The following is a 24,980-nucleotide window of genomic DNA, read 5'->3' on the forward strand; positions in this document are numbered from 1 at the left end:
CATCACAAAGTTTCACTGCTTGCTCACGAGGCAGCACACACTTTTTATGTCCATTCATTCACCGGCAGTTTATAAAACAAGAGGTTTTTTTTGCATGTAAAAACGAACCTGAATATCATTTGTGTCAAAATTCAGTATCTTTTGTGTTCCTTTACTTCTGAATCCAGATTTATTTTCCAGTGCCAAAGTTCAAGAAATGTAAAGCAGGGAATGGATAGTTCTGGACTCTAAGAGCTAGAATTCTTTACTGCTCAAGATTCATTATTTAACTGTCTAGCTTTCAGAAACCTTTTAAGAACTAAACTTTTCAACAGCTCTCTTTCCGATCGCCATCAATCACCGATTCTGTCCTTTCACCAGTTAGGAGTTGGTTGGGTAATTCTCTGTAAATAAGAAACGTCTAAAATATTATCAGATACAATTAATCTCACTGTGAATCATTTTCAGTCAGTGGTGAGCCAGCACATTTCCCAAGGGTCCAGCTAGATATTGGACACCTCTGGGGAAGTGCCACTGTGGTGGGTGCATTAACAGATGCAAGTGATGATCGAAATGAGCATCATTGTTTCCTGTGTCAGGGCTTCGCAGGTAAATGTTCTGCACTGCAAGCATTAACTCTCAGAGTTACAGGTTACATTTTCCTACTTTGACTACTCGTGCCTTTGGACGTTGTTCTCTAGCAGCTGTCATTGAACCAGTTGTTGCACAAAATGGGCAAACACCAAAACCAGCTACAAATATTCTCCAGTCTGTGCTTGTTAAACTTATTCAAGTGTGTTGTGTTTATAGGTTTTATCACTAATCCCTGTAGTTAGCTGAAAATCCTTCCCACAACTACTTCCAAATCCACTGCAATGGTATGGTTTCTCCCCTGTATGTGTTTGCTGATGTCTTCGTAGTATTGATAATCGACTAAAGCTCTTTGCACATTCAGTGCAATGGTATGGTTTTTCCCCAGTATGTGTTCGCTGATGTATTTTGAGGTGTGATAATTGACTGAATCTTGTGACACATTCATTGCAATGGTATGGTTTTTCTCCTGTGTGTGTTCCATCAGTTCAGGAATCCACTCCGGGTTTCCCAGTCCGCAGCAGCCAACCAATCATACTGTGTGAGCGAGGATCAAGGAGGACGCCGCCTCATCGCTCTGCCGTTCCTCAGCCTTAAACCTCAACCTCTAGCCCCCTCTAACCCCCCGGAGCAGCCGGCAGCCGGGAGCAAAGGGAGCTGGGGAGTGGGAGCCTTAGTCATGCCGCAGCCGCAACAGAAAAAGAAAGAGCTCCGCAACTCCGCTACTCAAGCCTTCGCTGCTGTCGGCAGCCATAGAGCAGGTGAGCTGTGGCAGCGGAATAGCGCTGTGTGAGCAGCAAGTAGTAATAGCGGGCCCCAAGCACTCTTCTCACCTCACCTTGGAGTGCACGGCCGGAGAGGGGGGGGTGAGTTGTTTGCTTCTCCCCCCCTCCACCCTGCCCTTCCTGTAAGTGAGATAGGCGGAGGTTGCAGCCTTATTACCCACATGTCGTGGCTGGGATGGAACCGGCGTCCTAGGCAGCGGGAAGGAAAGTGTTATTTGGCATCCTTCAAGGCAGAGGCTGGATTCACAGAAACAGTAAGAGCAGGAGGGAGAGGCACCACGAGAGGCACATACAAGAGGGACGCCTCAGTGTTTTATGCCGAGGTGTTAGAAGGAAGTAGCAACCTAACCACAAAACCACGAACACCACAGCAATTTGTTTAGGATCTAGCCCTATCAACCTGTGTTACTGTCTTTTGGCTCTCCTACCGCCAGACCCCAACAGACTATTCCAGACTCTACCATACCTGATTTCTCAATTTCGGGTGCTGGGCCCAAAGGGCTCAAGGGGGGCCAAGGGAGCAACCGCAGTAAGGGCTAAGGCAGGACTCCGGGAGAAGAGGATGAAGAATCAAGAAATAAAGAACAAGGGGTAGGAACAAAAGCAGGAAGACAAGAAGACCATAATGAGATCCGGGAGATCTAGGGATCCTCATGTACCCCTGAACCCAACTAAAAGATCGAAGAGAGCAAACAAGGGCAATAAGAATTCCAACACAGATTCTATGAGTGACGGCAAAAAATAACTGAAGAAGGGGGCAGGGGAAGGGGGTGAGGAAGGGGGGATGACCGGCCGATCCCCCTTTCTCCACGCCTCCCAAGCCCTGAGCTCGCACGAAACCCCAAAGGGTTAAGCTTCCAACCTAAAATTTATACAAAATTCTCACTCATCAAGTATGCAGGCTCGGTCCTTTGCTTGAACACTCGGCAGCCCGACAATCTGCCAACACCGATATTACCGGTCTCCTACGCATCAGAACAAGGAATTCAGATAGAGCAAAAGAAAGAGCTAATGAGAGGGCTGAAGAGAAAGCCCCCCCTGAGGCGTTGGATGATGAAGACGGAGAAGGAGGGGGAGGAGGAGAAGAAGAAGAAGATGAAGACAGAGAAGAAGACTGCGACGTGAGGGACTGCCCTGACACCACACAGACCGAAAATCGCAGTGGAAACTACAGCGAATCTCACAGAGGGGCGACCTTTTCAACGACAATCAGAAAGTGGGGCCTCGATTCTGACCCAGGATCAATCCTGCCTCAGGTGCATGAATTAAAAACAAAGGCACTCACGAGCAAACAGCAAGAATCTATTCAGAGTGCTATGAGTACGGGTTCCACAATAAAATCGGCCCAGAAGGTCACCATCAAATCATCTGGAGAAAAAGGCTCCCCAGAAGACTGGTCTAAGATCGCCAGAGATTCTGAGAAAAATCCAGGGGTACAAATGGATCTAAAGGTGCCCAGCACTCCTGACACTCCTGAAACCCCGGTTTCTCTGGCACCAGCTCCTAGCACTTCAAGCAGTTTGAATGTGTGGATCCCAGGTCCTGTAACAGGGCACAGCCCCCCCCCGGACTACCACAGGACCTTATGGTAGAGAAAAACACACCCTCATCACAAGATCTCAGGCAAGAGCAACCAGAACTTAGTAAGTGCTCAGGGGTAACTGTAGACTATGAGGACAAAACAACGGGCTAGTCTCGTGTGGGGAACCTATCCATGGCACCGGAACCGCTCGTGCTTCAGGCACAAGTTCATCATTCGGCACAGTTTGAGCAACCCCTAACCCCTCCCCGAGGTCAGCTCCCGGGGCAGGCTAGCACAGTCACCACCCCATCAAAACCTTTGGACCCAATGGCTTCATACCCCACGCAAGAAGAGTGGGAAGAATTGGTCGCCTATTACACCTCACCCCCTCATGGGGCCCCAAAAGAAGCTGCAACAAGTCTAAAATGCAAAGCCGCACAGCTCAGCACCACGATTCCATCACCGCAACCTATGGTAGACATATGGGAATCTCTCTTGCACACAATGCAACTGTCTGTTAATGCCATCCAATATCAATCGGACAAAATTGACCTTCAGCTAACAGTTCTACACTCACTATCAGTTTTTGTCTCCAACATCGATAATAAGCTAGCTGAACTGAACAGTCTGGTCAAAAGGGCACAAGAGGAGACAGCACTTATACAATCAAATTGTCCTGGGATCGCAATTGTGGACAAGTTGGCTACACTCCCTGGAGCAATGGACAACCTCCTTACAGGTATTAGAGAGGCCGTCAAAAATAGTTCATCGACGGGTCAACTGGAGAGAACAAACAGTGCATGGCAAAAAAACAACAGAGGAATTCTAACTCCTACTGAGCCCCCCCCCTGTAATACAAAAAGACAAGCTGGTAAGGGAAGAGGAAAATGCAACGCTATTAAGAGCACAAGGACATACCAGGGAAGGAGAAACCCAGGTAGCAGCAAATAATATCTTACTCCCCCCCTGGGAATCCAACCAAAACGACGTCCCACGGAACCACGTGTGCTCCCCAAAGCGGGGCAGAAAGCAAAGGAAGAAGGGCCGCAAGTTAAAGCAAGTTAAAGCTAGGCACTCTGGCTGAAGGGAAAGTTAAGAATAACCAAGTCAGCATCTTGCCTCCAGACCCAATGCCCGACAAGCTGGCTCCAACGAGTCCAGAGACAGACACGGAATTGGACTCACGTCCCTTCCCTAATCAGGATCAGTGGCATATGAGACAAAGGAAAAAGAATCGAAAGAAAAATACTTCTGACATGACGACCCCAACAAAAGTTGAAAGCCCCGCCCTGAGGAGCAGCGCAAAAATTACAAAATCTAACTCGAGCGAGGGTCTGATCGATTGTGGGGAAAGAACCAATATTAGCACGAGCACCACAAGAGTTAAAAACCCACCTCCCAAAGCAGACAAAAGGGTACAATTAGACCATCCCCCAGAAGCCATACCAACCGGAAGTTCCTAAAAACAGGTTGTAAGTGGAGCAGATGAACCAAAGGCCCCGGACCAGAGAACCCCAGTAGAGGAAGCCACCAGGGTTGCGATCACTTCCACAACCCCGCAGAGCAGCTCCAACAGGATAAAGGAGCATTTAGGCAACCCCACAGTTTTATTAATTCCGGAATACACGTCAAGGGGCGCTTTTGACATCCTAAACAGGGGTAACATTCTACGTTTGTTAAACTCCATTGACAGCTTAACAAACATATCCACCAATGATCTCGACTCAGTGGAATTCACAGTTTCACCGGAGCACCCAGGGGTGGAGGTCACTAAAACAGTATGGGCCTCAACAAAGTTGGCTGAGAGCGTGCTCAATGAACAAGCGAAACTCAATAGCTGGGGCATAATACTTCGCCCATTTGTAAAACTGAGATATCCAGACCCCTTGGCAAGTGACTTTGTACATCGGAACGCACAAAACCAGGCCAATCAGGACCATCACTCGCTCTCTGTATTGCGAGGGGCTCGCAGCAACTCCCCGTCCAGTTCAGAACCAAAAGAACTGGGCGTAAGAAGGCAATACGCTGGGAATGAGCGCACTAATTTAGACTGGACATGGCTATCCAGGACTATAAATAACAAGCCGGAAAAACACTGACATGACAAGTCTGTAACTGGGAATTCTCTTAAAAACTTAAAAGTCTGCTCCTGGAACATCAACGGCATTGGGGATAAGCTTTTGGACTCGGAACTAAAACTCTACTTGCAAAGCTTTGACATCATAGCCTTGCAAGAAACTTGGTCAGACTCTCCTCCACCACTACCAGGCTTTACCCTGCATATCATCGCTCCAACCCAGTCTGCAAGATTTGGCCACAAAAAAGGGGGCCTCGTAACATACTGTTCATTAAAAAGAACGCGTACAGTAGTGCCGCTACCATACAATCGAGACTCCCCCAATGCAATGCAAGTATCACGAATCTCAATTCGAGACCAAGGAAAGACGGAGGAGTTAATTCTAGTAAACCTTTGCCTACATCCTCGAGGAAAGAAGCAAGGAGCCCTGCAACTGAAAGAAGAGCTTACAAAGCTATTAACTGCAGAGGATACAGTCTGATTGTTAGCGGCGACTTCAATCAGAACATGCTCAATAAATTGGCCACTAAAGTCAGCAGCACCGAGGACCCATTGGCATTGGAACATTACTCTCAGGACAACTCATCAGGGGGAAGAAGTACAAAAACAGAACAGCGACTTTTAGTAACACTTGAAGAACTTGGTCTACGAGCGCTTAATGGGAGATTCCCAGGGGATTGTCCCCAAGTAGCAACATTCCACAGTACAACAACCAGTTCAATAATTGACTTCACCTTCCTCTCTGGTAATTTGTTTCAAGTGACCACTGACTTCCATATCGGTTTACTTGACTACAGTGACCATTTACCTCAAGAAGTGACACTAGAGGCTTTTGCAACTCCAAGCCCAGCACGCGCCATTGGGCATGAACTAGTTTACACAGCGAACGATAGGCGGTTAAAGTGCAGAACAGACGACCCTTTGGGCCTCCTGCTCTATGCAAAGCAAGCACTTGGCGAAGCTCAAAAAGAAACAGCAGACCTAACTGCCAGCTGGGAGAAATTTACAGAAATACTACGCAAAAACATGGGAAAAACACAGAGGAAAAACCAGCGTGATGGAGGGGGCAATACTGTAAATAAATAAATAATAAATTGATACTTGTATAGCGCACTACTCGCCCGCAAGGGTCTCAAGGCGCTGGTACGAATACCGCTGTGGAACCCATCCTGGCTTTCCCTGTGAGGCGTCCACTCCTGGGCACCCCCAAGGTGGAGGCCAGGCATCCTTAGCGTTGTGGGGGCCGTTGTGGAGATTAAGCAAGCTATTGCCCAGAGTTGCAGAGTGGGACTCCATGATTGGAATAGGCACCGAGGCGAGAATTATCAGGTCCGTGGAATTTTGAGCCCAAGACCTGCCGAGGCGGGGAATTGAACCTTGGTCCCGGGCTAGACCTCTGCATCAGGGTCTGCCGCTCTAACCATTGAGCCACACTTCTCCACACTGTCAATCCAATGCGGTATCTCAATTACGCTTTTACAAATAATGTTCACCTAAAAAATCAAAAAATTCTCATCGGCCAAAAGGTACGAAGGGTAAGGATAGACCCTGTTGCCAAAGAAGAACTGAGGCTATTAAAGCGTGATCGCAGGAGGCTGGTCTGGTGGCTTAAGCGAGAATCCGAAAAGTCCCTGTGGGCCAAACTACTACATGACGCCAAATCAAGCAACAGCGCTCAATTTTGGAGAAAAACCAACAATTTGTCTACGGGGAGGAGTCAAGGCATTAATTCCTTTGTCCCTGAAGAAGATTGGATAACCTTTCTTAGCACTCACTTCAAGGGTACTGATGTTAACACCCAAGGAATGCCCAAATTCACAAAATACACTGAGGAACGTTTAACACTCAGCTGTGACCTTTACGAGCCCCAGCAGCAAGACCAGACAATTGAAATTAAGTGTGCATCGATCTGTTACCGAATATCCAAGTGAAGGCGTGAGGGGGGCCCCAGGACCAAACGGGATCCCCCACATATTGTTCAAACAAGCTGCCCTCAGACCAATGTTCGTCAAGATTTTGCAGAAATCATCAATCCCGACTTCATGGAGGGGAGCCATCATTTCCCCCCATCTTCAAAAAGGGAGACAAAAGCGACCGAAAAAATTATCGGCTAGTGTCTCTGCTCGATAACGAAGCTAAATACTTCGTGGGTCTGCTTCTAGAGGAACTGTCATCCTGGGCAACCGAAGTTTCAGAAATCCCATACAACCAAACAGATTTTTGCAAAGGTATGGGAACTACCTCTAATATCTTAGCTCTTTCTTTATTTATTGATGCAGCCCAAGAAGCGAACCATTCACTCTACCTGTGCTATATTGATTATAGCTCGGCTTTCTATCATGTGGACAGAAACCTTTTGTGGGAAAAGCTACACAAGTTGAACATTCCCCCGCTGCAGTTAAACCAATTAATTCTCCTACACAGCGAGACATGGTTGCAAGTTAGGCTCGGCACAGGTGACTTTCTAACAAAAAAGATTCCGACACATACAGGGGTAAAACAGGGCTGTATACTTGCCCGATACTTTTTAATCTTTTTATGGGAGAACTATCTATACTACTAAATGAATGCAACTCGCACGCTCCAAAGCTAGGGGGCTCACAGATCTCAAATTTATTCTACGCAGACGACCTGTTACTCATCAGTCGAACCCCGGTTGGTCTTCAGCGGCTGTTGGACATCACCTCAAGTTCTTCCGCTGCTAACCGGCTCACCATCAATCGTGATAAATTAAATGTTATGTGTATTAACCTTTCAAAACACAAAACAACACGAAAATGGCTCTTGTCTTCCAGTAAGCTAGAAAAGGTCTGGGAATATCGAAATCTGGGGGTCATCATAGATCACAAGGGTAATTTCACACCGCAATGTGAAGCCATAAAAAGGAGAGGATTAATCGCTGCAGCGGCACTCAGAAATCTAACAAACACAGTTTCGGGGCCAAGCTTACTTCCTCTGATAAAGGTAATCCAGGCAGAATTAGTCCCGGCAATCACTTATGGTAGTGAAGCTATGAGGGGGAGGGATGCTCTCTTACTAGACAGAACAGTGGCAAAAGCACTTCGCATGATCTTCGGCCTTCCAAGGTATGCATCACCAGCCCAACTGAGACTAGAGTTTGGGTTACGAAAAGAAGAGCTGGTGCGCAAGGGAGCCTACATAAAAACCTGGCATAAAGTAAGCAGGGGGGACGCGAAGGCCTTGAATGCTCTCCTGTGGAAGGAACTTCAAAACAAAGAAACTTGCCCAGCAAGGCTGTACTTGGAAGCAGCCATTGAGGACCTTGTCTTAAAGCAACTCTGGGAACTTTCAGGTTCCACAGCACTCTTCAAAAAGGTGGTCAACAAAATAGTACGGAAGGAATCATTGCTGCAGGACAAAGCCGCCCTAACAGAGCGGGCTCATGGCTGGCTTACAGTTCAATCATACACCATGCTCTTGCCTCAAAACTATCTGCAGAAAGGCTTTACTAATAAAACTAAAGAGAAATTCTTGAAATTTCACCTAGGTCTACTGCCGTCAGCGGCTCATCTACCTCCATGGTTACGGCCACACCTACCTACAACATGCCGACTTTGCGGGACTGGTAAGGAAAACTTAATCCATTTGATTACTACCTGCACCAAGCTCACCCAAGATCGTCGCGTTCTCCTGCGACCACTTTTCAACATCCGTAATTTACGGACCTGCAGGCAAGCGGTGCTAGCCTGCTTCAAAGGAGATGACATCCAATTGAGTAGCCGAATGGTAACATTTCTTCAAATCGCTGAGGCCCGCTTCAAAATTTTGAAGGATCCAAACAAATCAAGTAGCACCGTAAAGGGCCCTAAGGACGAGCTTAATGGTACCTCAGAAGAGTATCCCCCAGAGTGACTCCTTTGGCCCTCCCTTACACTGTCTAGAACTGATTAGGTAATAAGGTTCCCCCGATCTGTTATCATAAATTAATTATTCTTTTTTGCACCTTGGCATCTTTTTATCTTCCCATGCCAGACAGTGAGGAAGAATCTAATTCTTAATCTTTTTCTTTTTTTTGTTGTTGTTTTGTTTTGATTTTAGGATAAATAGGCTGTCTAACATGATGTTAAGCTTCTTTTAATTTTGCTGCTGCTATCTCACCATGGATTCTTGTGTTTAGTCTCAAGGACGGAACCTTTGTTTTAACACGCTTAAATTTGACGTATGTTTTATGAATCCTCTTTGATTTACATTGTAAAGGTTTTAATTAATCATGCACAATAAAGTAGTAGTGTGTGTTAGCTGATGTATTTGGAGTTGTGATAAACGACTGAAGCTCTTCACACATTCATTGCAATGGTATGGTTGTTCCCCAGTATGTGCTCGCTGATGTATTTTGAGGTGTGATAATTGACTGAATCTCTTGACACATTCATTGCAATGGTATGGTTTTTCTCCTGTGTGTGTTCGCTGATGTGTTTGGAGTTGTGATAACCGACTGAAGCTCTTCACACATTCACTGCACTGGAATGGTTTTTCTCCTGTGTGCGTTCGCTGATGAATCTTGAGAGTTGAGGATTGACTAAAACTACTTCCACATTCATTGCAATGGTATGGTTTTTCCCCGGTGTGTGTTCGGTGATGTCTTCGAAGACTTGATAACATACTGAATCTCTTCACACATTCATTGCAATGGTATAGTTTTTCTCTTGTGTGTATTTGCTGATGTTTTCGAAGATTTGATAACATACTGAATCTCTTCACACATTTATTGCAATGGTATGGTTTTTCCCCAGTGTGTGTTCGTTGATGAATTTGGAGTTGAAATAATAGACAGAAGCTCTTCACACATTCAGTGCAATGGTATGGTTTTTCCCCAGTGTGTGTTCGCTGATGTGTTTGGAGTTGTGATAACTGACTAAATCGCTTCACACATTCACTGCACTGGAATGGTTTTTCTCCTGTGTGCGTTCGCTGATGAATCTTGAGAGTTGAGGATTGACTAAAACTACTTCCACATTCATTGCAATGGTATGGTTTTTCCCCGGTGTGTGTTCGGTGATGTATTTGTAGGTGTGATAATCGACTGAAGCTCTTCACACATTCATTGCAATGGTATGTTTTTCCCCTGTGTGTGTTCGCTGATGTGTTTGTAGATTTGATAACTGACTGAATTTCTTCACACATTCACTGCAATGGTATGGTTTTTCCCCTGTGTGTGTTCGCTGATGTGTTTGTAGATTTGATAACTGACTGAATGCCTTCACACATTCATTGCAATGGTATGGTTTTTCCGCCATGTGTGTCCGCTGATGATCTTTTAGGAGTGTTAACTGACTAAAGTTCTTCACACATTTATTGCAATTGCACGTTGCTTTTCCTGTGTGTGTTTGTTGATGGCTCTTTAGTAGTGATGATAAACTAAAGCTCTTGCTGCATATGTATGATTTTTCCTTCTTGGTTAGTGTCTCTGGGTCAGGTTTATATTTGTCTGCATCCCATGACTGTGTTTCCTGAGGAGCTTACACGGTTGATGAAGCACTGGTGTTATTATCACATTCCCTGCATGTGTGTGGCATTTTGGATGGTTGATTTCAGATTTCACAATGAAATGCAAGACCCACCCACTACATATGATGTAATTGTGGCAAGTAAAGCTTCTTTGTATATGGTTATGTCTTTAGATTGTATAAAGGTTTTGCATGTTTACGAGTGAAGATTAGTCTTCCTTAAGTTCGATGCAAATTGGGACAGACTTGTAGACCAGAGACCCTCTCTTTCCTTTACCCTTCAGTTGTCTGGCTCTACTCCATTGTGCTTTTCTCCTGCTCCTATGGTCTAGCCATAAATAGTTTACAATATACCTAGCGCACTGAATGGTGGTCTGCCATCAGTACAATGCTGTATACACCTCACACCGATCCAATAATCAAATCTTGGAGTCTTGATAATACAGGCAGTGGTTAGTTGTTATTGTTGTTGCGTTAATTTTCTAGAGGTCATTTCTTCGTCTTGTGGCATGGAGATGCAGAGCTCAGACTCTTATATCCACTGAATTGCTCTGGACTGCTTCTTCCAGGATCTATCAGTTTATGTTCAGGTTCCTCAGTCTCTGACTGTGCAGCTCTTTACCTGAATATTGGAGCTAATTTTTTCTGATGACTTTTTGCAGATTTACACGATTAAAGTCATTATTCACAATCATTTGTGCATTCAAGGCTGGTTTCCTGTTGGATGTAAAGAGATTTAAAATCACTAAATCGAAATGTAAGAGAATGTAAATATACAATATTTAACTATTTGTAAAAGCCAGCTCTTCTTTACCATTTTTTAAAGTAACCAAGAGATGTTTCACAATACACAGATATTTAACTAAATGTTCTAGTGAACATGCCACATCTTAATTCAGAAAAGGAGGTGATAACTTAGTAAAGAAAGAGCACTCACGGAGCACGCATTCGCTAGCGGTATAGCTTTAGGGAGACGCACATAGTCAAGATTTAAACAGGAAGACATTGTGGAAAAAGAGATGATCAGGATATGCTGCTGTCACGTGGGTTTTACAAAGTGTATAACAACTGCAACTCTTCAGGCAGTATATGACAAAGGAAACTCTTCAAGATGTATGTAATAAAGGTAACACTTCAGGCAGTATATAACAAATGCAGCTCCATTCACACTCTTCTTGACAATACTTTCCTGTTCACATTGGAGCAGCTGAAGTTCCAACTCCTGCCTTTACTTTTCTGTTTGTTAAGTTATCTTTGCCACATTCCTAGGGATGGTTCAAGCATTTGTTGGAAGATTGCAGCATTTATAATAGAGATTTCATCACAGCCAGTAATATATCTTCGATATCCCTGCTGCAAAGTGTGCGCTTTTTGTCTTTTTCTACCTTACCATGGTATCTGACTTAATGTCTTACGTTTGCTTTAACTCATCTAAGAAGCTGACAGACGGACGCGCGCTGCTCCCGGAATAAATACGACTATTTTGTCATCACTGAATATTTAGTGAAGGCTCCCAACACGTGACTCCAACCAGCTGGTGGATGTCAATTGAGCCCTTAGATGAGACTTGTTAGAAATGGGATTTCTGGTTCGCTAGGACTTGAGCTGTATCCATCCAGAGTCAGAACAAGGGAGTTACACGCCAAAGATAACCCCTGCTCACCCCCTTGGTAGCTTGGCACGAGCAGTCAGGCTTATCCCGGAGGCCATGTGTAAAGCATTTGCGCAACCCACACAGCAACAACATATTAGGCACACCACAAAAGGAACTCCACACAAGTTGATATCAAAAATAGCCATTGTATTATCATAAAACACATTAGAATAGTAATCACACAATATACACTGTGCCAACTGGCACTGGGCAATATTTACAGGAGATTATATACACATGACAGGGCCACCTGGACCACTGTCAGAACCATCACTTAGTATAGATAGTAAACGGAGAACATATAATAAGCATAGAACACTACCAGCAATTACTGGCAAACACTGGACTCAGCATCATCCGGCAACAAAAATCATATTATCCACTGTATCACATTAGGCATGAAATATATCCTGCGCCAACCTCATAAGCCTAAACATTTTAGACCATAACCTTCTAAGCATAACTCACCTTAGGAAATAATCTCACTACCATAAACCACAGTAGAGGATAACTCAAACATAAATGCATAATTCAAAACCTCATAATCTTCAACCACATTTAGAGGCATAAAACAGGGCGCGTAAATCATACTACATAAATCACATTTCCAAGCACCACATGCATCACATTAGGGCCTGGCGCCCTACAAACCTAACAGTTCCTCTGGCCAACCGGCCTTCTCAAAGGGGTTCAAAATGCCCTATGTCCAAAATGTCAGGGCGGCTGCCAATGCAGCAGAATCCATGTGCGCAATTGCGCAGACCTAAACGTTGCAGCTGGCACTAAGTGATGCACAGCTTTGAAAGTACGGGGCTTAAAGGTGGGCACTCAGAGGCACATCTCCTCAGCTGCAGCCGGCCACAACATTGTTAGTGATGATTTTTGTAGTATGTCAAAGGCGGGCACTCCGCGGCACAGCTCCTCAGCTGCAGCGGCCCACAATAGCTGTAGCGATGATTCTCGTAAGACGGCAAATGCGGGCACTCAGCGGCAACAGCTCCTCAGCTGTAACGGCCCACAATAGCAATAGCGATGATTCTCATAGGACGGCAAATGCGGGCACTCATCAGCCACAGCTCCTCAGCTGCAGTGGCCCACAATAGCGATAGCGATGATTCTCGTAAGACGGCAAATGCGGGCACTCAGCGGCAACAGCTCCTCAGCTGTAACGGCCCACAATAGCAATAGCGATGATTCTCATAGGACGGCAAATGCGGGCACTCATCAGCCACAGCTCCTCAGCTGCAGTGGCCCACAATAGCGATAGCGATGATTCTCGTAGGACGGCAGGACGGCAAATGCGGGCTCTCAGCGGCAACAGCTCTTCAGCTGCAGCGGCCCACAAAAGCGATAACAAAGACTTTGATAACACAGGCAAATGCGGGCTCTCAGCGGCAACAGCTCCTCTGCTGTGGCAGCCCACAATAGTGATAATGATGACTTTCAGCCCGCGTTCCCCGCAGTTGAACCAGAGGCTTTGGAATTCTCAACAGAGGCCTCACCTGCGAGGAGAATTCCCCTCAAATAAGAATCCGGACGGCAGATGGGTGAAGTCTAATCTCCCTGAGACTTCAGGAGGAGGCAAGCTCAAATCAGGCCCCTGGGTAGTTGCTTCAGCAAGATGGATGAAAGTTTCAAAGTCCTTTCCCTCTAGTTACACGGACAGAGGTTCGTCTTATCATCCAGAAGTAACACATTCTTCCTCCAGGAAAGAATTAAAATATATCGCTCACAGGCTGCAGGGAGCCATAGCTCCAAAACAAATAGCCCTCAGCAATCAAGGGGGCAATGCAGGGGCCAGGGAGGCAAGCCCTCATGGCAGTTCATGGGACCCAGCAGCAGCATGCCCCAGCAGGACCAGGAGCAGCACATCATCCTAGAAGAGCACCATAGAACTGAACAATTTCATTGGGTCACAGCCCCTTTACTTATACCACCAAAAGACTTTGTTCTCAAAAGTCACAAGTCACTGAACCAAGCCAGAACCAGTTTGGTGTGGTCCTGGAGAACTTTGTTTACAAGGCTGCATCCTGCCTTTGAGGAAGAGGTGGTCTGCCATCAGCCGCACAGTGGAAGGTTGATCCATCTTTCACCTTGCCAGGCACAGCCCTGTTCAGATCAAAGGGTCACCCCTCCCCATACTCCAACTGCAGATCTCTCTATTCAACCCACGTCTGGCTCAGCCTGCCCTGTCCCTCCAAAACCAGACATGCAATTCACATCAGGCAGGCGGACACTTAGCACACAGAAATGCCAACTTCTAAAAGTGGCATTTTTCACATAGTCATAATAAATCTGCGCACACCATTGTGCAGCATTTATTCTCACAATTTCATACATACCAGACTTGACCATACTGCTCCTCTCATAACAGGATTTACCACTGACACACACTGCGCAGGGAATCCCCCAGGCATTCCTATGGGAGGGCAGGCCACTCTCACTCCCACTAAATGTAACAGAGAGTGCCCACACTTTACACTGGACCACAGGGCTAAAGTGCCCAGCGGCCTTAAACCACTAACACTACACAGAGAAAAGGGCTGGGAGAAATGCTAAATGTTTAGGGGTGAACCTACAAAAAGAGCCAACTCCAACACAAACCCCTACCAGCCAAAATGCAGGGGAGACCAATCACTATGTTGATGGGCTTCCCTGCTTCGGGCGATAGAACACGGACGTGGGCCAGCACTGCAGGGACACCCTCCGGTTCTACGCCACTCTGAACCCACGTGGTTCCCTCTGAAAAAAAACCTCTCAGGCCCAACTAGGCTACCCCACTGGTACTCCCTAGTTGTCCACGGTCAGGACCAGGCCTTCCAGATGTCATTGGTCCTTAACCCCTGGCACATAATAGCCGTTATCCACTCGCACTCTGTGTAGTTCCAAACTACCACCGATCCTTCAACCTAGGGTCTGCACCCTCAGGTTAACCAGAGGTCATGGGTGAAGCCTCTCCTAACCCTACCTCTACTTCAGGGGTTCAGCACTCTCCTAGGAGAAGCACCCACCAGAACACAACTCTCCCACCAGTTCAGGACCTCTCTCCATCAACTGGTCTACCACCATGGATCCACATTTACCAGCTGCACCGGGGTCAGAGGTGAGGACTCGCTCCCTCTGCACCCCCTTCCAGAGCCCTATACCCTCCCTTCTAAAGATCAGGGTCCCTCCCCTTAAGATGGGCCCCACCTGCTCTCAGGGTAGTACTACCACACTCAGCCAGGGACCCTAAAGATCCCGGCTAGGCATGCACGACCCCTCTGGAGTGGTACCCCTAGAAGGCAAACCGGTCAGGACACTGATTACAGTTGCCCTGCCGTCCAGTTCGGAAACACCTGCTCCTGGCTCCCCAACCCAGAGACGCTACCCTTTGGTCAGATGGCCGCAGAATCAGGACTTCATGGGGAGCACGCCTACCCCTCTCCCCTAGGGTGACACATACCTGTCGTGAAGCCACAATTAATAAACTGCAACAGATCCAGAACGCTGCAGCTAGGTTGCTCACGGGCACCACGGCCAGGGTGTCAGCTAAACCGGCACTCAGATTGCTGCACTGGCTACCTATTCGCGAAAGGATAAAGTTCAAATCCTTGTGTATCGCTCACAAATCTCTACAAGGTAAGGGACCTTCTATTTTGAAGAGTTAAGTCTTGCCATATAAGGCCAACAGGCCTCTTCGATCTGATCACAAATGCCTGGCCAGAATTCCGAGAGTAAAGAAAGCGCGTACTGGAGGTCGCCGATTCTCTGTGAATGCAGCAACTCTGTGGAATGCTCTTCCCCGGAAGCTGCGGGCTGAACCATGCCATTTACGGTTCCGGAAGCTTCTCAAAACCTTTCTTTTTCCCCAGTGATCCTACTGACTCCACTTCCCTTTGTGAGCTTGGCTCTTTCTTTTAGCGCTGGGACGCTTCTGGGTATCCATGCGCTTTATAGATCTGTTTACAATACTACAATACAGTCTGCCTGGCGCAGAGCTCGTGACCTCCTGTCCCTCCGACAGTGTGCGAAGATGCCCCTGGACAGAAGTGGCGTCAACATGGCCAATAATTGGTGACTTAGCACTTCTGGCTGGCCCCAGCCCAATGGGTCGGAGGCCAGCCAGAAGGGCTGACAGAAGCATGACAGAGGAAAGAGTCCCCACTGGGGACTCTTTCCTCTGTCACACCTCAATCTGGACTTCCGTACTCCACTGAAGAGTAGCACTGCCAGACACCAGAACTGATGGAGGCCTGAATTCAGACACTCCCAGCTTACCTAACACGGGGAGATCCCCCTCGAAGGACAGTCTGACAGGACAGACTAGTGTCCCTACCTGGTGTTCCCTCTAAGAACCATCCAGTACAGGAGACTGAGGTAGAGGCTCGGAATTCAGCCCAGTCTCACACCTTCCCCTGCGGGACAGGATGTGAGGCCTTGCAACCTCCTCACTTACAAGGTCACCTAGCTGGGTTAATCTGAACCACTTCCACCACTCTGGGTTGGAAGACACCTGCACCATTCTTCTAGTATCCCTCCCCAGTGTAAGCTCCCTACAACCACAGAACTTACACACTCCAACAGTGTTGGCGCGGCTCCGAAAAACAATTATGGGGCCTGTTCGGTCTGACAAAACATTTTGAATAGCCCTTAAACACCATTTACCATGCTATCCAATCACTCAAATGTCCAGGGCATCACAACATTCATCCACACTCCCCCCACAAGACTGGTGAGACAGCATCTTACTTCCCCTGAATATCAACCTGTCCCCCTCTTAACCGGGAACCAGGTACCATACTCTGGGATCTGGGAATGGGACTTCATGCTGTGGAAACTTGGCAGAGACTACTGTTAGGATGAGCATTTTGTTTTTAGCATCAATTTTAGTTAAGCCATGTGTTTGCCATAAGCTTCCCCGTCCTTGCTGGTGCCTGCTTCTCTATTTCGCCGAGTCATCATCTATAACTAGCTCCGACACTGAGTACTGCACATGCTCAGAGAGGCCTTAGCTGTTAGGATGCACCTGTCATGTTTTTAACTGTCAGGCTATTTTAACTGATGTCAGCAGCATTGTAGCTGCTCCCATTCTGTTGACTAAGCAATTCTGATGTATCGTTGTATGTAACTGACTATTTGTGTGTACACTTGTACCGCCTCTTTTTGAGCCTCTGTGCTTACTCAGCAGTAAAAGGTGTATATATAAGGCCCATGGTTTCTGTATTCCATGTGCTGCCTCATACTTTGCCTGAGGGTTCTGTATCGATGCAGTTCCACTCATGTGTCCTAATAAAAATACTTTCGTGATATTACAGCTTCCATGCCAATCTCTACTTTGTCAGTCTAAAGGACCACTGCGCAAAAGGGCAAACCCCTGCACCAGGTGGGCTCCTGAAAAGGCTCACCTCCACAAATTGGCGCCCTTTACGTGGGGCTCATCGGCGACTCAGATGCCTGATGGAGTGGTCTTGACGGAGATTTGGAATCTCGCTAAGGATGTGCACTGCATGAGGAGGCCCTTGTCTTTGCAGGCTGAAGTGCTTTTCCGATTTTCCCGACTCGACCCTCTAGGTGGTGCCGGTCTACGACTCAGATCCCTTTTGGCGTTCGTCTTACAGTGACCATTTGGTCGATTCAGAGCTTGGCAATTGGAGGCTGGAGACTTTTGTTTGGTAAGATCGCTAAATGTGGCGCTTTTTGTTTCGATTTGCTTGGCCAAGATTTTGGTTTGGTTTGGGTATATATAAAATGCAATTTATATAGGAAAGTAATGTGGAGATCTTTCTATAATTTTTTTAATTCTTGAATGGTACAATATTTGTGTTAAGTATCACTTTGTTATAATATTATATATACTATAATATTTTTGGGTGCCTGTTTCACGCACGCTTCGAAGGATGTGTTGCTTTCTTGGAGGAACCAATGTGGATTTAGAACAAAATCAGACAGCTCCCCCCGAGGGGAGACCAAATAGGGATATGTACATTAAAAATGGTATTTCTTCCACAATGTATAGTGCACTATGGAATAAATATACTAAGAATGATCCTGATTTAAGATGACAAATACATAGGTCATTCAATATTAGAAAAATTTAGTATGTGGAAAAGTGTGTGTTTAAGCGCCAAAGTAGACCAGATATGTTTGAATGTCTGCGAATGTGGATGAAAGAAGCGCATGAGAGAGTGAGGAAAGAGAAAGTTTTAGCAGACAAATAACAGGGCAAAAACATCTATCTGAAAGGGGAGGATATAAAAAGTAAAGAAATTATGGAAATAAAAGAAAAAGAGGATAGGGAGCGCAGTTTACAGGTAAATGGCCAATACCCTGTCGGGTGTCCTCTCTATCCTCTACTTAATAAACCACAGGATGATTCAATTTTGTTAGATCGATCTCTTCCACCATATACTTTTCCCTCTGCCCCCAAAGATGATTCTGATGATGATAAATCTTCCTCAGATCACACAGAGAAAGAGTTAGACCCTAAATGACTGACTCGCTCTTTTTTGACCGCTGACCGTGCAGCCACTCTCAGATCTGCTGCTCGACAAGGCAGCGCGTGGTGATGCCTCTGCTCCAGACATTGTAGCAGATGTTCAGCAATGGCCGGACTCAGAGCAGTTATATTTTACAGAGTCATTTACCGGAGAAGTAATTGAAAATTTTAGGAAACATTCCACAGACTTAAAGCCTGTTGATATAAAAAGTGATCATAAACATTCACCTTTGGTACCATTTCATTTGAAAGAAAACACTTCACTAACTGTAACTCCATCAATGTGGTGTATGCCATTTTTTGCCCCTGCAAATTGATATATGTTGGACAGACCAGTCAGAAGGTCAAGCTACGCATCGGACAACACCGCAGTAGGATCCGGTGCAACACCCCAAATGCCCCTCTTGTTGAACATTTCAAAGAAAAAGGACACAATGAAAATGACCTAACATGGACAATCATTACCATGGTGAAACCACCACCGAGAGGAGCGGACGTCACCCAATTACTCAACAAGGAGGAACTTCACTGGATACTGCGAACTAACAGCATCCATACAGGCCTCAATCGCCTCGAAGATTGGACATCTCTCCTGTGATCATTCAAACTGTACTGTATATCTGACTTCCTCCTAGGTTTCGAGATGTTTCTTAAATGATTCTTGAGTGAATCTTGTACATATGCAAATTTGTTTATATTGCACAATGTTTACTTTTCACTTTTTTCACTCCACTCCCACACCATTCAAGCATGGCCGCCAGTTTCACTACTATTAGTCCTTTTCTTATTTCTAAATCACCCCCACACCTTTCCAGCATGGCCGCCGTTCTCACAACGATTAGTCCCTTTTTCATTTCGCATACTCACTTCATCTAGCTCTCAGGCACGAGCCCGCTAGCGATCCCCGCCATCCTGTATCCTGCTTATACGAGGAGCAGCCAAACCAGGAAGTAAGTAACAGTAGAAAGCTCGGCTCGACTTTTCCTAACCCCGCGTGGACCATAACTTATACAATCCCTACTTTTTCCTTCTTAGTGAGACGCGGTTGGTCCGGTCTCGTATTTAGAGGCTCCCTTGCCCTGGTTTGGTAACTATTTTATGCGTTTCCGTTAACCACCGCACCAGTTTAATAATTTTGTAAAATACTCACCTTTGTATCTCCCGCTTTCTCGGCAGGTTCTCATTGTGCTCCCAAAATTTTCTATCCGCCTACTTGCTTTAAACCTAAGAAGCATAGGCACTGCCTAAACAGCCGACTTGCTTTGAACCTAAAAAAGCATGGGCACTGCTTAACAGAAAACTTTGTGGACCTCAAATTTGGTAAACACACATATATATTTTTTTCATGCTACCCCTGACCACTTAGAGCTAGACGTCAAAGCACATTGCCCATAACCACCAAACACTTCGCCGCTTACAATGCGCGCCACTCGTTCTTAAACCTTGCATGGTCCAAGACTAAATACATTGAATGATGCGCGCCACTCGCCTTTTTTTTTAAAAAAACCCCACACGGCCCAACACTGAGCTCCCTGAATGTTTTTAAATTTCATGCGTCGCCCCCCACAAACTTGTCACTGCGTCGGATTTTAAATGTGGTCACTATATGCTGCATGGAAATAAAAGCCAGTCACACTACCACGTTTTAACTCACAAAAATATTGCTCTATATAAAGAATGCCAAAAAAGTCACAATATAGCTCACAAAGGCACAGATGATCACCGGTCAGACCTAAATACATGCCTAGTTGCTTTGGTGTTATTGATCATTGTTTATGTTTTGTCTCGCCTCTTTTGTTTCCCCAATATAACTGTGTGTACGCATATAGGCCCTAAAAAACTGTTATGCTTCCAAGACAAACTAATTATTTTTTGTCCTGAAGATGATGCCATGTATCTGAGTGTAGGCATCGAAACGCCGTCGACAAAGTAGCATCATATGTACCCTACAAATAGTAACATGTTTACAATGATGCTCTGCACTTCATAATTGTCTGTTTACTGAGATACTAGCACAGACTGCCCTTGTTGCGTAAAGTTTACCCCCCTGTTTTGTCTTGTCCCCTGTGGGTTACTGGTTGTACCCACCTTGTAAAAAAATCCTTTTATGTTTTCAATATCTCTTACAATAAAAACCTGTCCTGTAGGACAAAGGTCATACCAACTATTGAGTGTATGTCTATCAATTCTGCCCTATCCCTGAACTACTAGGGACCACTGTCTTTTGAAATACATAAACAATTGAGTGACAGTCTTTTTCTCCCTTCCTAGATGGCCGATTTAATTAGACGTGTTTTTAAACTACGAACTGATGCGTTCCATTTGTGGGAGGAGAAAAAGGCCGCTGCTGCAGCTGAACAAACAGCTCAGACCCCCATGCCACAGGAGGAAGTTCCAGGGACAGATAAGGATACTGTATTTCATGGGAAATCAATGTTTGAAGCTACACTTTTATCATGGCGCTTAAAGCTGCCTTGTGCAAAAACAACAGTTGAGGGACAGAATGCAGAACAATGTCACACATTCACCCCAGTACAGAGATCTGGGCCTAGATCCATCGTTCTTTTGCTCACCATGCCATTCCAGTTTGAACCCAGCCATATGCAAATCAGTCTTGACGCTGTGCCTCATGGGAACAGTCCAGCCCAAACTGCAAAGCAAGGCCCTCCCAGGACTGGAAACAAGCATCCTAGGACCGGTCGGGGTTTCACCCCTCTTCAGCCAGGATAGCTTGATTCCAGTGGCATGGAGAGCACAGAACTCACATCTGGGAATACCCATTCCACTCAGGGTGACAAATGCAAAAACAACAGTTGATGGACAGAATGCAGAACAATCTCATACATTCACCCCATTACAGAGATCCGGGCCTAAATGCATCGTTTTTGCTCACCATGCCATTCCAGTTTGAACCCAGACATATGCAAATCCGTCTTGACCCTGTGCCTCATGGGAACAGTCCAGCCCAAACTGCCAAGCCAGGTCCTTCCTGGACTGGAAACAAGCATCCTAGGACCAGTTTCGGGGTTTCACCCCTCTTCAGCAAGGATAGTTTGATTCCAGTGGGATGGAGAGCACAGGACCCACGTCTGGGCATACCCGTACCACTCAGGGTGACAAATGCAAAAACAACAGTTGATGGACAGAATGCAGAACAATGTCATACATTCGCCCCAGTACAGAGATCTGGGCCTCAATCCATCGTTTTTTTGCTCTCCATGCCATTCCAGTTTGAACCCACCTATATGTAAATAAGTCTAGAACCTGTGCCTCATGGGAACAGTCCAACCCAAACTGTCAAGCCAGGTCCTCCCTGGACTGTAAACAAGTATCCTAGGACCGGTTTCGGGGTTTCACCCCTGTTCAGCCAGGATAGCTTGATTCCAGTGGCATGGAGAGCACGGGACCCACATCTGGGCATACCCGAAACACTCGGGGAGACAGATGCAAAAGTAAAAGTTGATGGACAGAATGCGCAACAATGTCATACATTAATCTCAGTACAGAGATCCGGACCTGCAGAACACCACCGAAGATGGCCTCAACGAAAATAAAAAATGTGCATCATCTGTCTCCTGGTGAGGCAGCACTGGTATGTGTTGGACTTAATGAGCATAATGGAAGGGTGTGTATGCGCCAACATAGGTACAGCATGTTGTATCTTCATCCCCATGAAAGACCTATACAGTTGCACACTGTCAATAGCCATCCAAACACTGCACAACCTACAGCAGGTCATGATTAAAGAAGGAGGTGCCCCAAACATAGAATTGTTCACAGGTTTGTTTACCTGCGTACCAAGGAGGATCGCAGACTTATGCAAAGCCTTGTTACCAGTGGTTGTAATCTTACTCTTGCTGTGATGCAACCTTCAACTAATATGTGCCTGTGTGAAGAAGGCTACCCAGAAAACAGGGGGAATTCACCTGATTAGGACAGCCAATGCCAGGGGACACGATCGTACCTCAAGACAGAAAGAGAAACCGTCCATGCTCAAGACACTCTGATTCTGATTAATTTATAGAAAGATTCTGATTAATTTATAGAAAGATCCCGCTCTTAGGAGTCCAGCACACCACAGAACAACTGTTGCCTACGCTGTCATGAATCACGCACATCTGGCTCCCACAAGAGCACTTTGCCCCTTCAGGAAACCCACCCCTGTCCCGTGCAACCAGCACTCCGAATATGTCAGGTGTAGTGTTTGGTGAACTGTGTTTTGTATTTTCACTTACATGTAAATTGTATGCTGTTATCTCTTTATTTAGTCAGACGCTAATGTAATACGTTGAGAGGAGACCAGAGATAGTGTAATGCTTTTTAGACATTTGTATTTGCAGGCGAGGATGTTGACCAGTTGATTTATTGAGCTTTCAGGGTCTCAAGTGCATTCTGAGGTCTTGAGCGCATGCAGAGAAAACGCACGCATAAGATTGGTGCGAGCGCATGCGGAGGAAGACACACGCTAGGGAAAGGTGCGCACGCAGTGAAAAAACGCACGCATATGATTGGTGCGCGTTACGTGAAATAATCCCAGGGTATGGCACAGCTATAAAAGGCCACACCCAAAGTTGCTCATCGCTTTGCCTTCCATCATCGCCCCGCGCTGGAACGTCCTGGAGAATCCTGGAAGCCTGCGGTCGTCAGCCAACGCCCTTGAAACTTCGAAGGTCTTCAACTCAGCATCGGAAAGAAAAGCTAAGTGAAACCTTTCATTACTTGTTTATTTCTTCAGGCGCCCAACGCAAGCAAGCGGCAAACAACCAAAGACTCGAACAAACTTACCTGGACTTGGCTTAAAGAACTTTTGTGAGAACTTTTGAACTGCATATGCCGAACTGAATTATCTTTAGTATTTCAGGCCTTGAGAAGTATCAAGGCTAACTTTGGAGCTCTAGTTTCTTGTATTGTGATTTCGTGCAAAACGTTTGTTTGAATGTTAATTTGTCTAGGAGGAAAAGAGTGAAGGAAGAAACAACTAATATCTGAGAGAGTAAGTGGGGGATTAATAGTTAAGAATAATAGAAGTTAATAAACAAGCATAGGAAAGAAAGTAACTTATTTTTAACTGTTTGCTTCTTCAGTGTCACGGAGATTCTCTGGCAACTCATACTATCAGCACAGCTCTTCTACACTTCATCCTTCACGACATCCTTCACGACGACAACACGGACGCGACGTCTAGGCCTTTTCAGTCGCAGGTAGGCTAGCACATAATTTGTCTAGAATATTCCAGGGAAACCTTGTGTTAATAAAGCAGAGAATAGGAGTTCTGAATAGAGATTACAAATAGTTTTCCTTGTTGCTTCGCAGGTCGACAATAAGGGAGCTGGTAGCGTCCACGATCCGGCCTACCTCCCTGACTTCTAGAAGATTACCTCAGTGTTACATATAGTCACTAGGGATTGCCTAGAATTTGGGGAAGTTGGTCCATAACGTCTCTGCGGAATCATCTACAAGCAACCTACAGGTAAGGGTGCTTGTAACCTTGACAGAAGGCAAAGCCCACGACTTTTATTCCGCCCAGACGTTATGGATCCTTCCATTACAAATTCTTTACAGGAAATGGCAGATTTGTTAACTGCAATTCAAGCAGATAACGCAGCCCTTCGTAGGGAGGTTGCTGATATTCGAAGTAATATGCAGCCTGGTTCATCCAGTCCTAGTACATGGACTTTCTCTCCAACTCAGAAGTCTGTGTTGAAACCAGCAACTTTTCAGGCAGGGTTTCAAACCTTGCATCCCGACCCTAGCTCATCTTCAACCTCAACTCAGATTCAAGTGGTAACCCCAGTACCTGTTCCTTTAGCACCTCCAGAACGGTTTTATGGAGACAGTAATAAATTATCCATATTTTTAAATCAATGTCATTTACATTTTATAGCAAAACCAGCAGCTTTTCCTGATGACTCCTCAAAAATAGCCTTTATTCTCTCCTATTTAGGAGGTGATGCAGCTTTATGGTCAGTGCCTATAGTGGATCGAGATGATCCAATTCTCTATAATCTTCGGACTTTTAAAAACACTATGAAAAAACTGTTCGCAAAACATGTCTTTGTCCAATCAGCAGATCACGAGTTATTACATTTAAAACAAGGTTCATCGGACTTATTGCATTATATCTCTCAATTCAATAGACTTGTAATTGAAGCTCATTGGCCAGAAGAAAAAAGGGTTTCTCTTTTTTACAAGGGACTCAAAGACGAATTGAAAGATATGGTCACTCAAATTTTAGACCCTCCAGATACCATAGAAGATTTCATTGATTTAGTGGTGAAATTAAATCATCGGATATCTGAACGCAGAGGTGAAAAAGGAAAAACTGAGGTCAAAGTCTTCTCCTTTAAAGAGAGGAATAATAGTACGAGAGCAGAGATCACACCTAAATTAGATTTAGGAGAACCCATGCAGATAGGTACAATCAAA

At 45.6% G+C, this 24,980-nt stretch overlaps 1 protein-coding gene across 1 annotated transcript in view; it reads right to left on the minus strand.

Moving 5' to 3' along the window:
* The window catches only part of LOC147736855 (uncharacterized), a 182,137-nt gene extending 158,753 nt beyond the window's left edge, over positions 1-23,384 (minus strand). The window contains 4 exon segments of the mRNA XM_086952712.1: positions 914-1,051; positions 9,214-10,032; positions 10,035-10,425; positions 23,340-23,384. Coding sequence (XP_086808838.1) covers positions 914-1,051; positions 9,214-10,032; positions 10,035-10,425; positions 23,340-23,384 — 1,393 coding nt within the window.
* Positions 23,385-24,980: the final 1,596 nt, after the last annotated feature.

This window comes from Lissotriton vulgaris, chromosome 1_2 (assembly GCF_964263255.1).
Source record: "Lissotriton vulgaris chromosome 1_2, aLisVul1.2, whole genome shotgun sequence".
Classification (NCBI taxonomy): Eukaryota; Metazoa; Chordata; class Amphibia; order Caudata; family Salamandridae; genus Lissotriton; species Lissotriton vulgaris.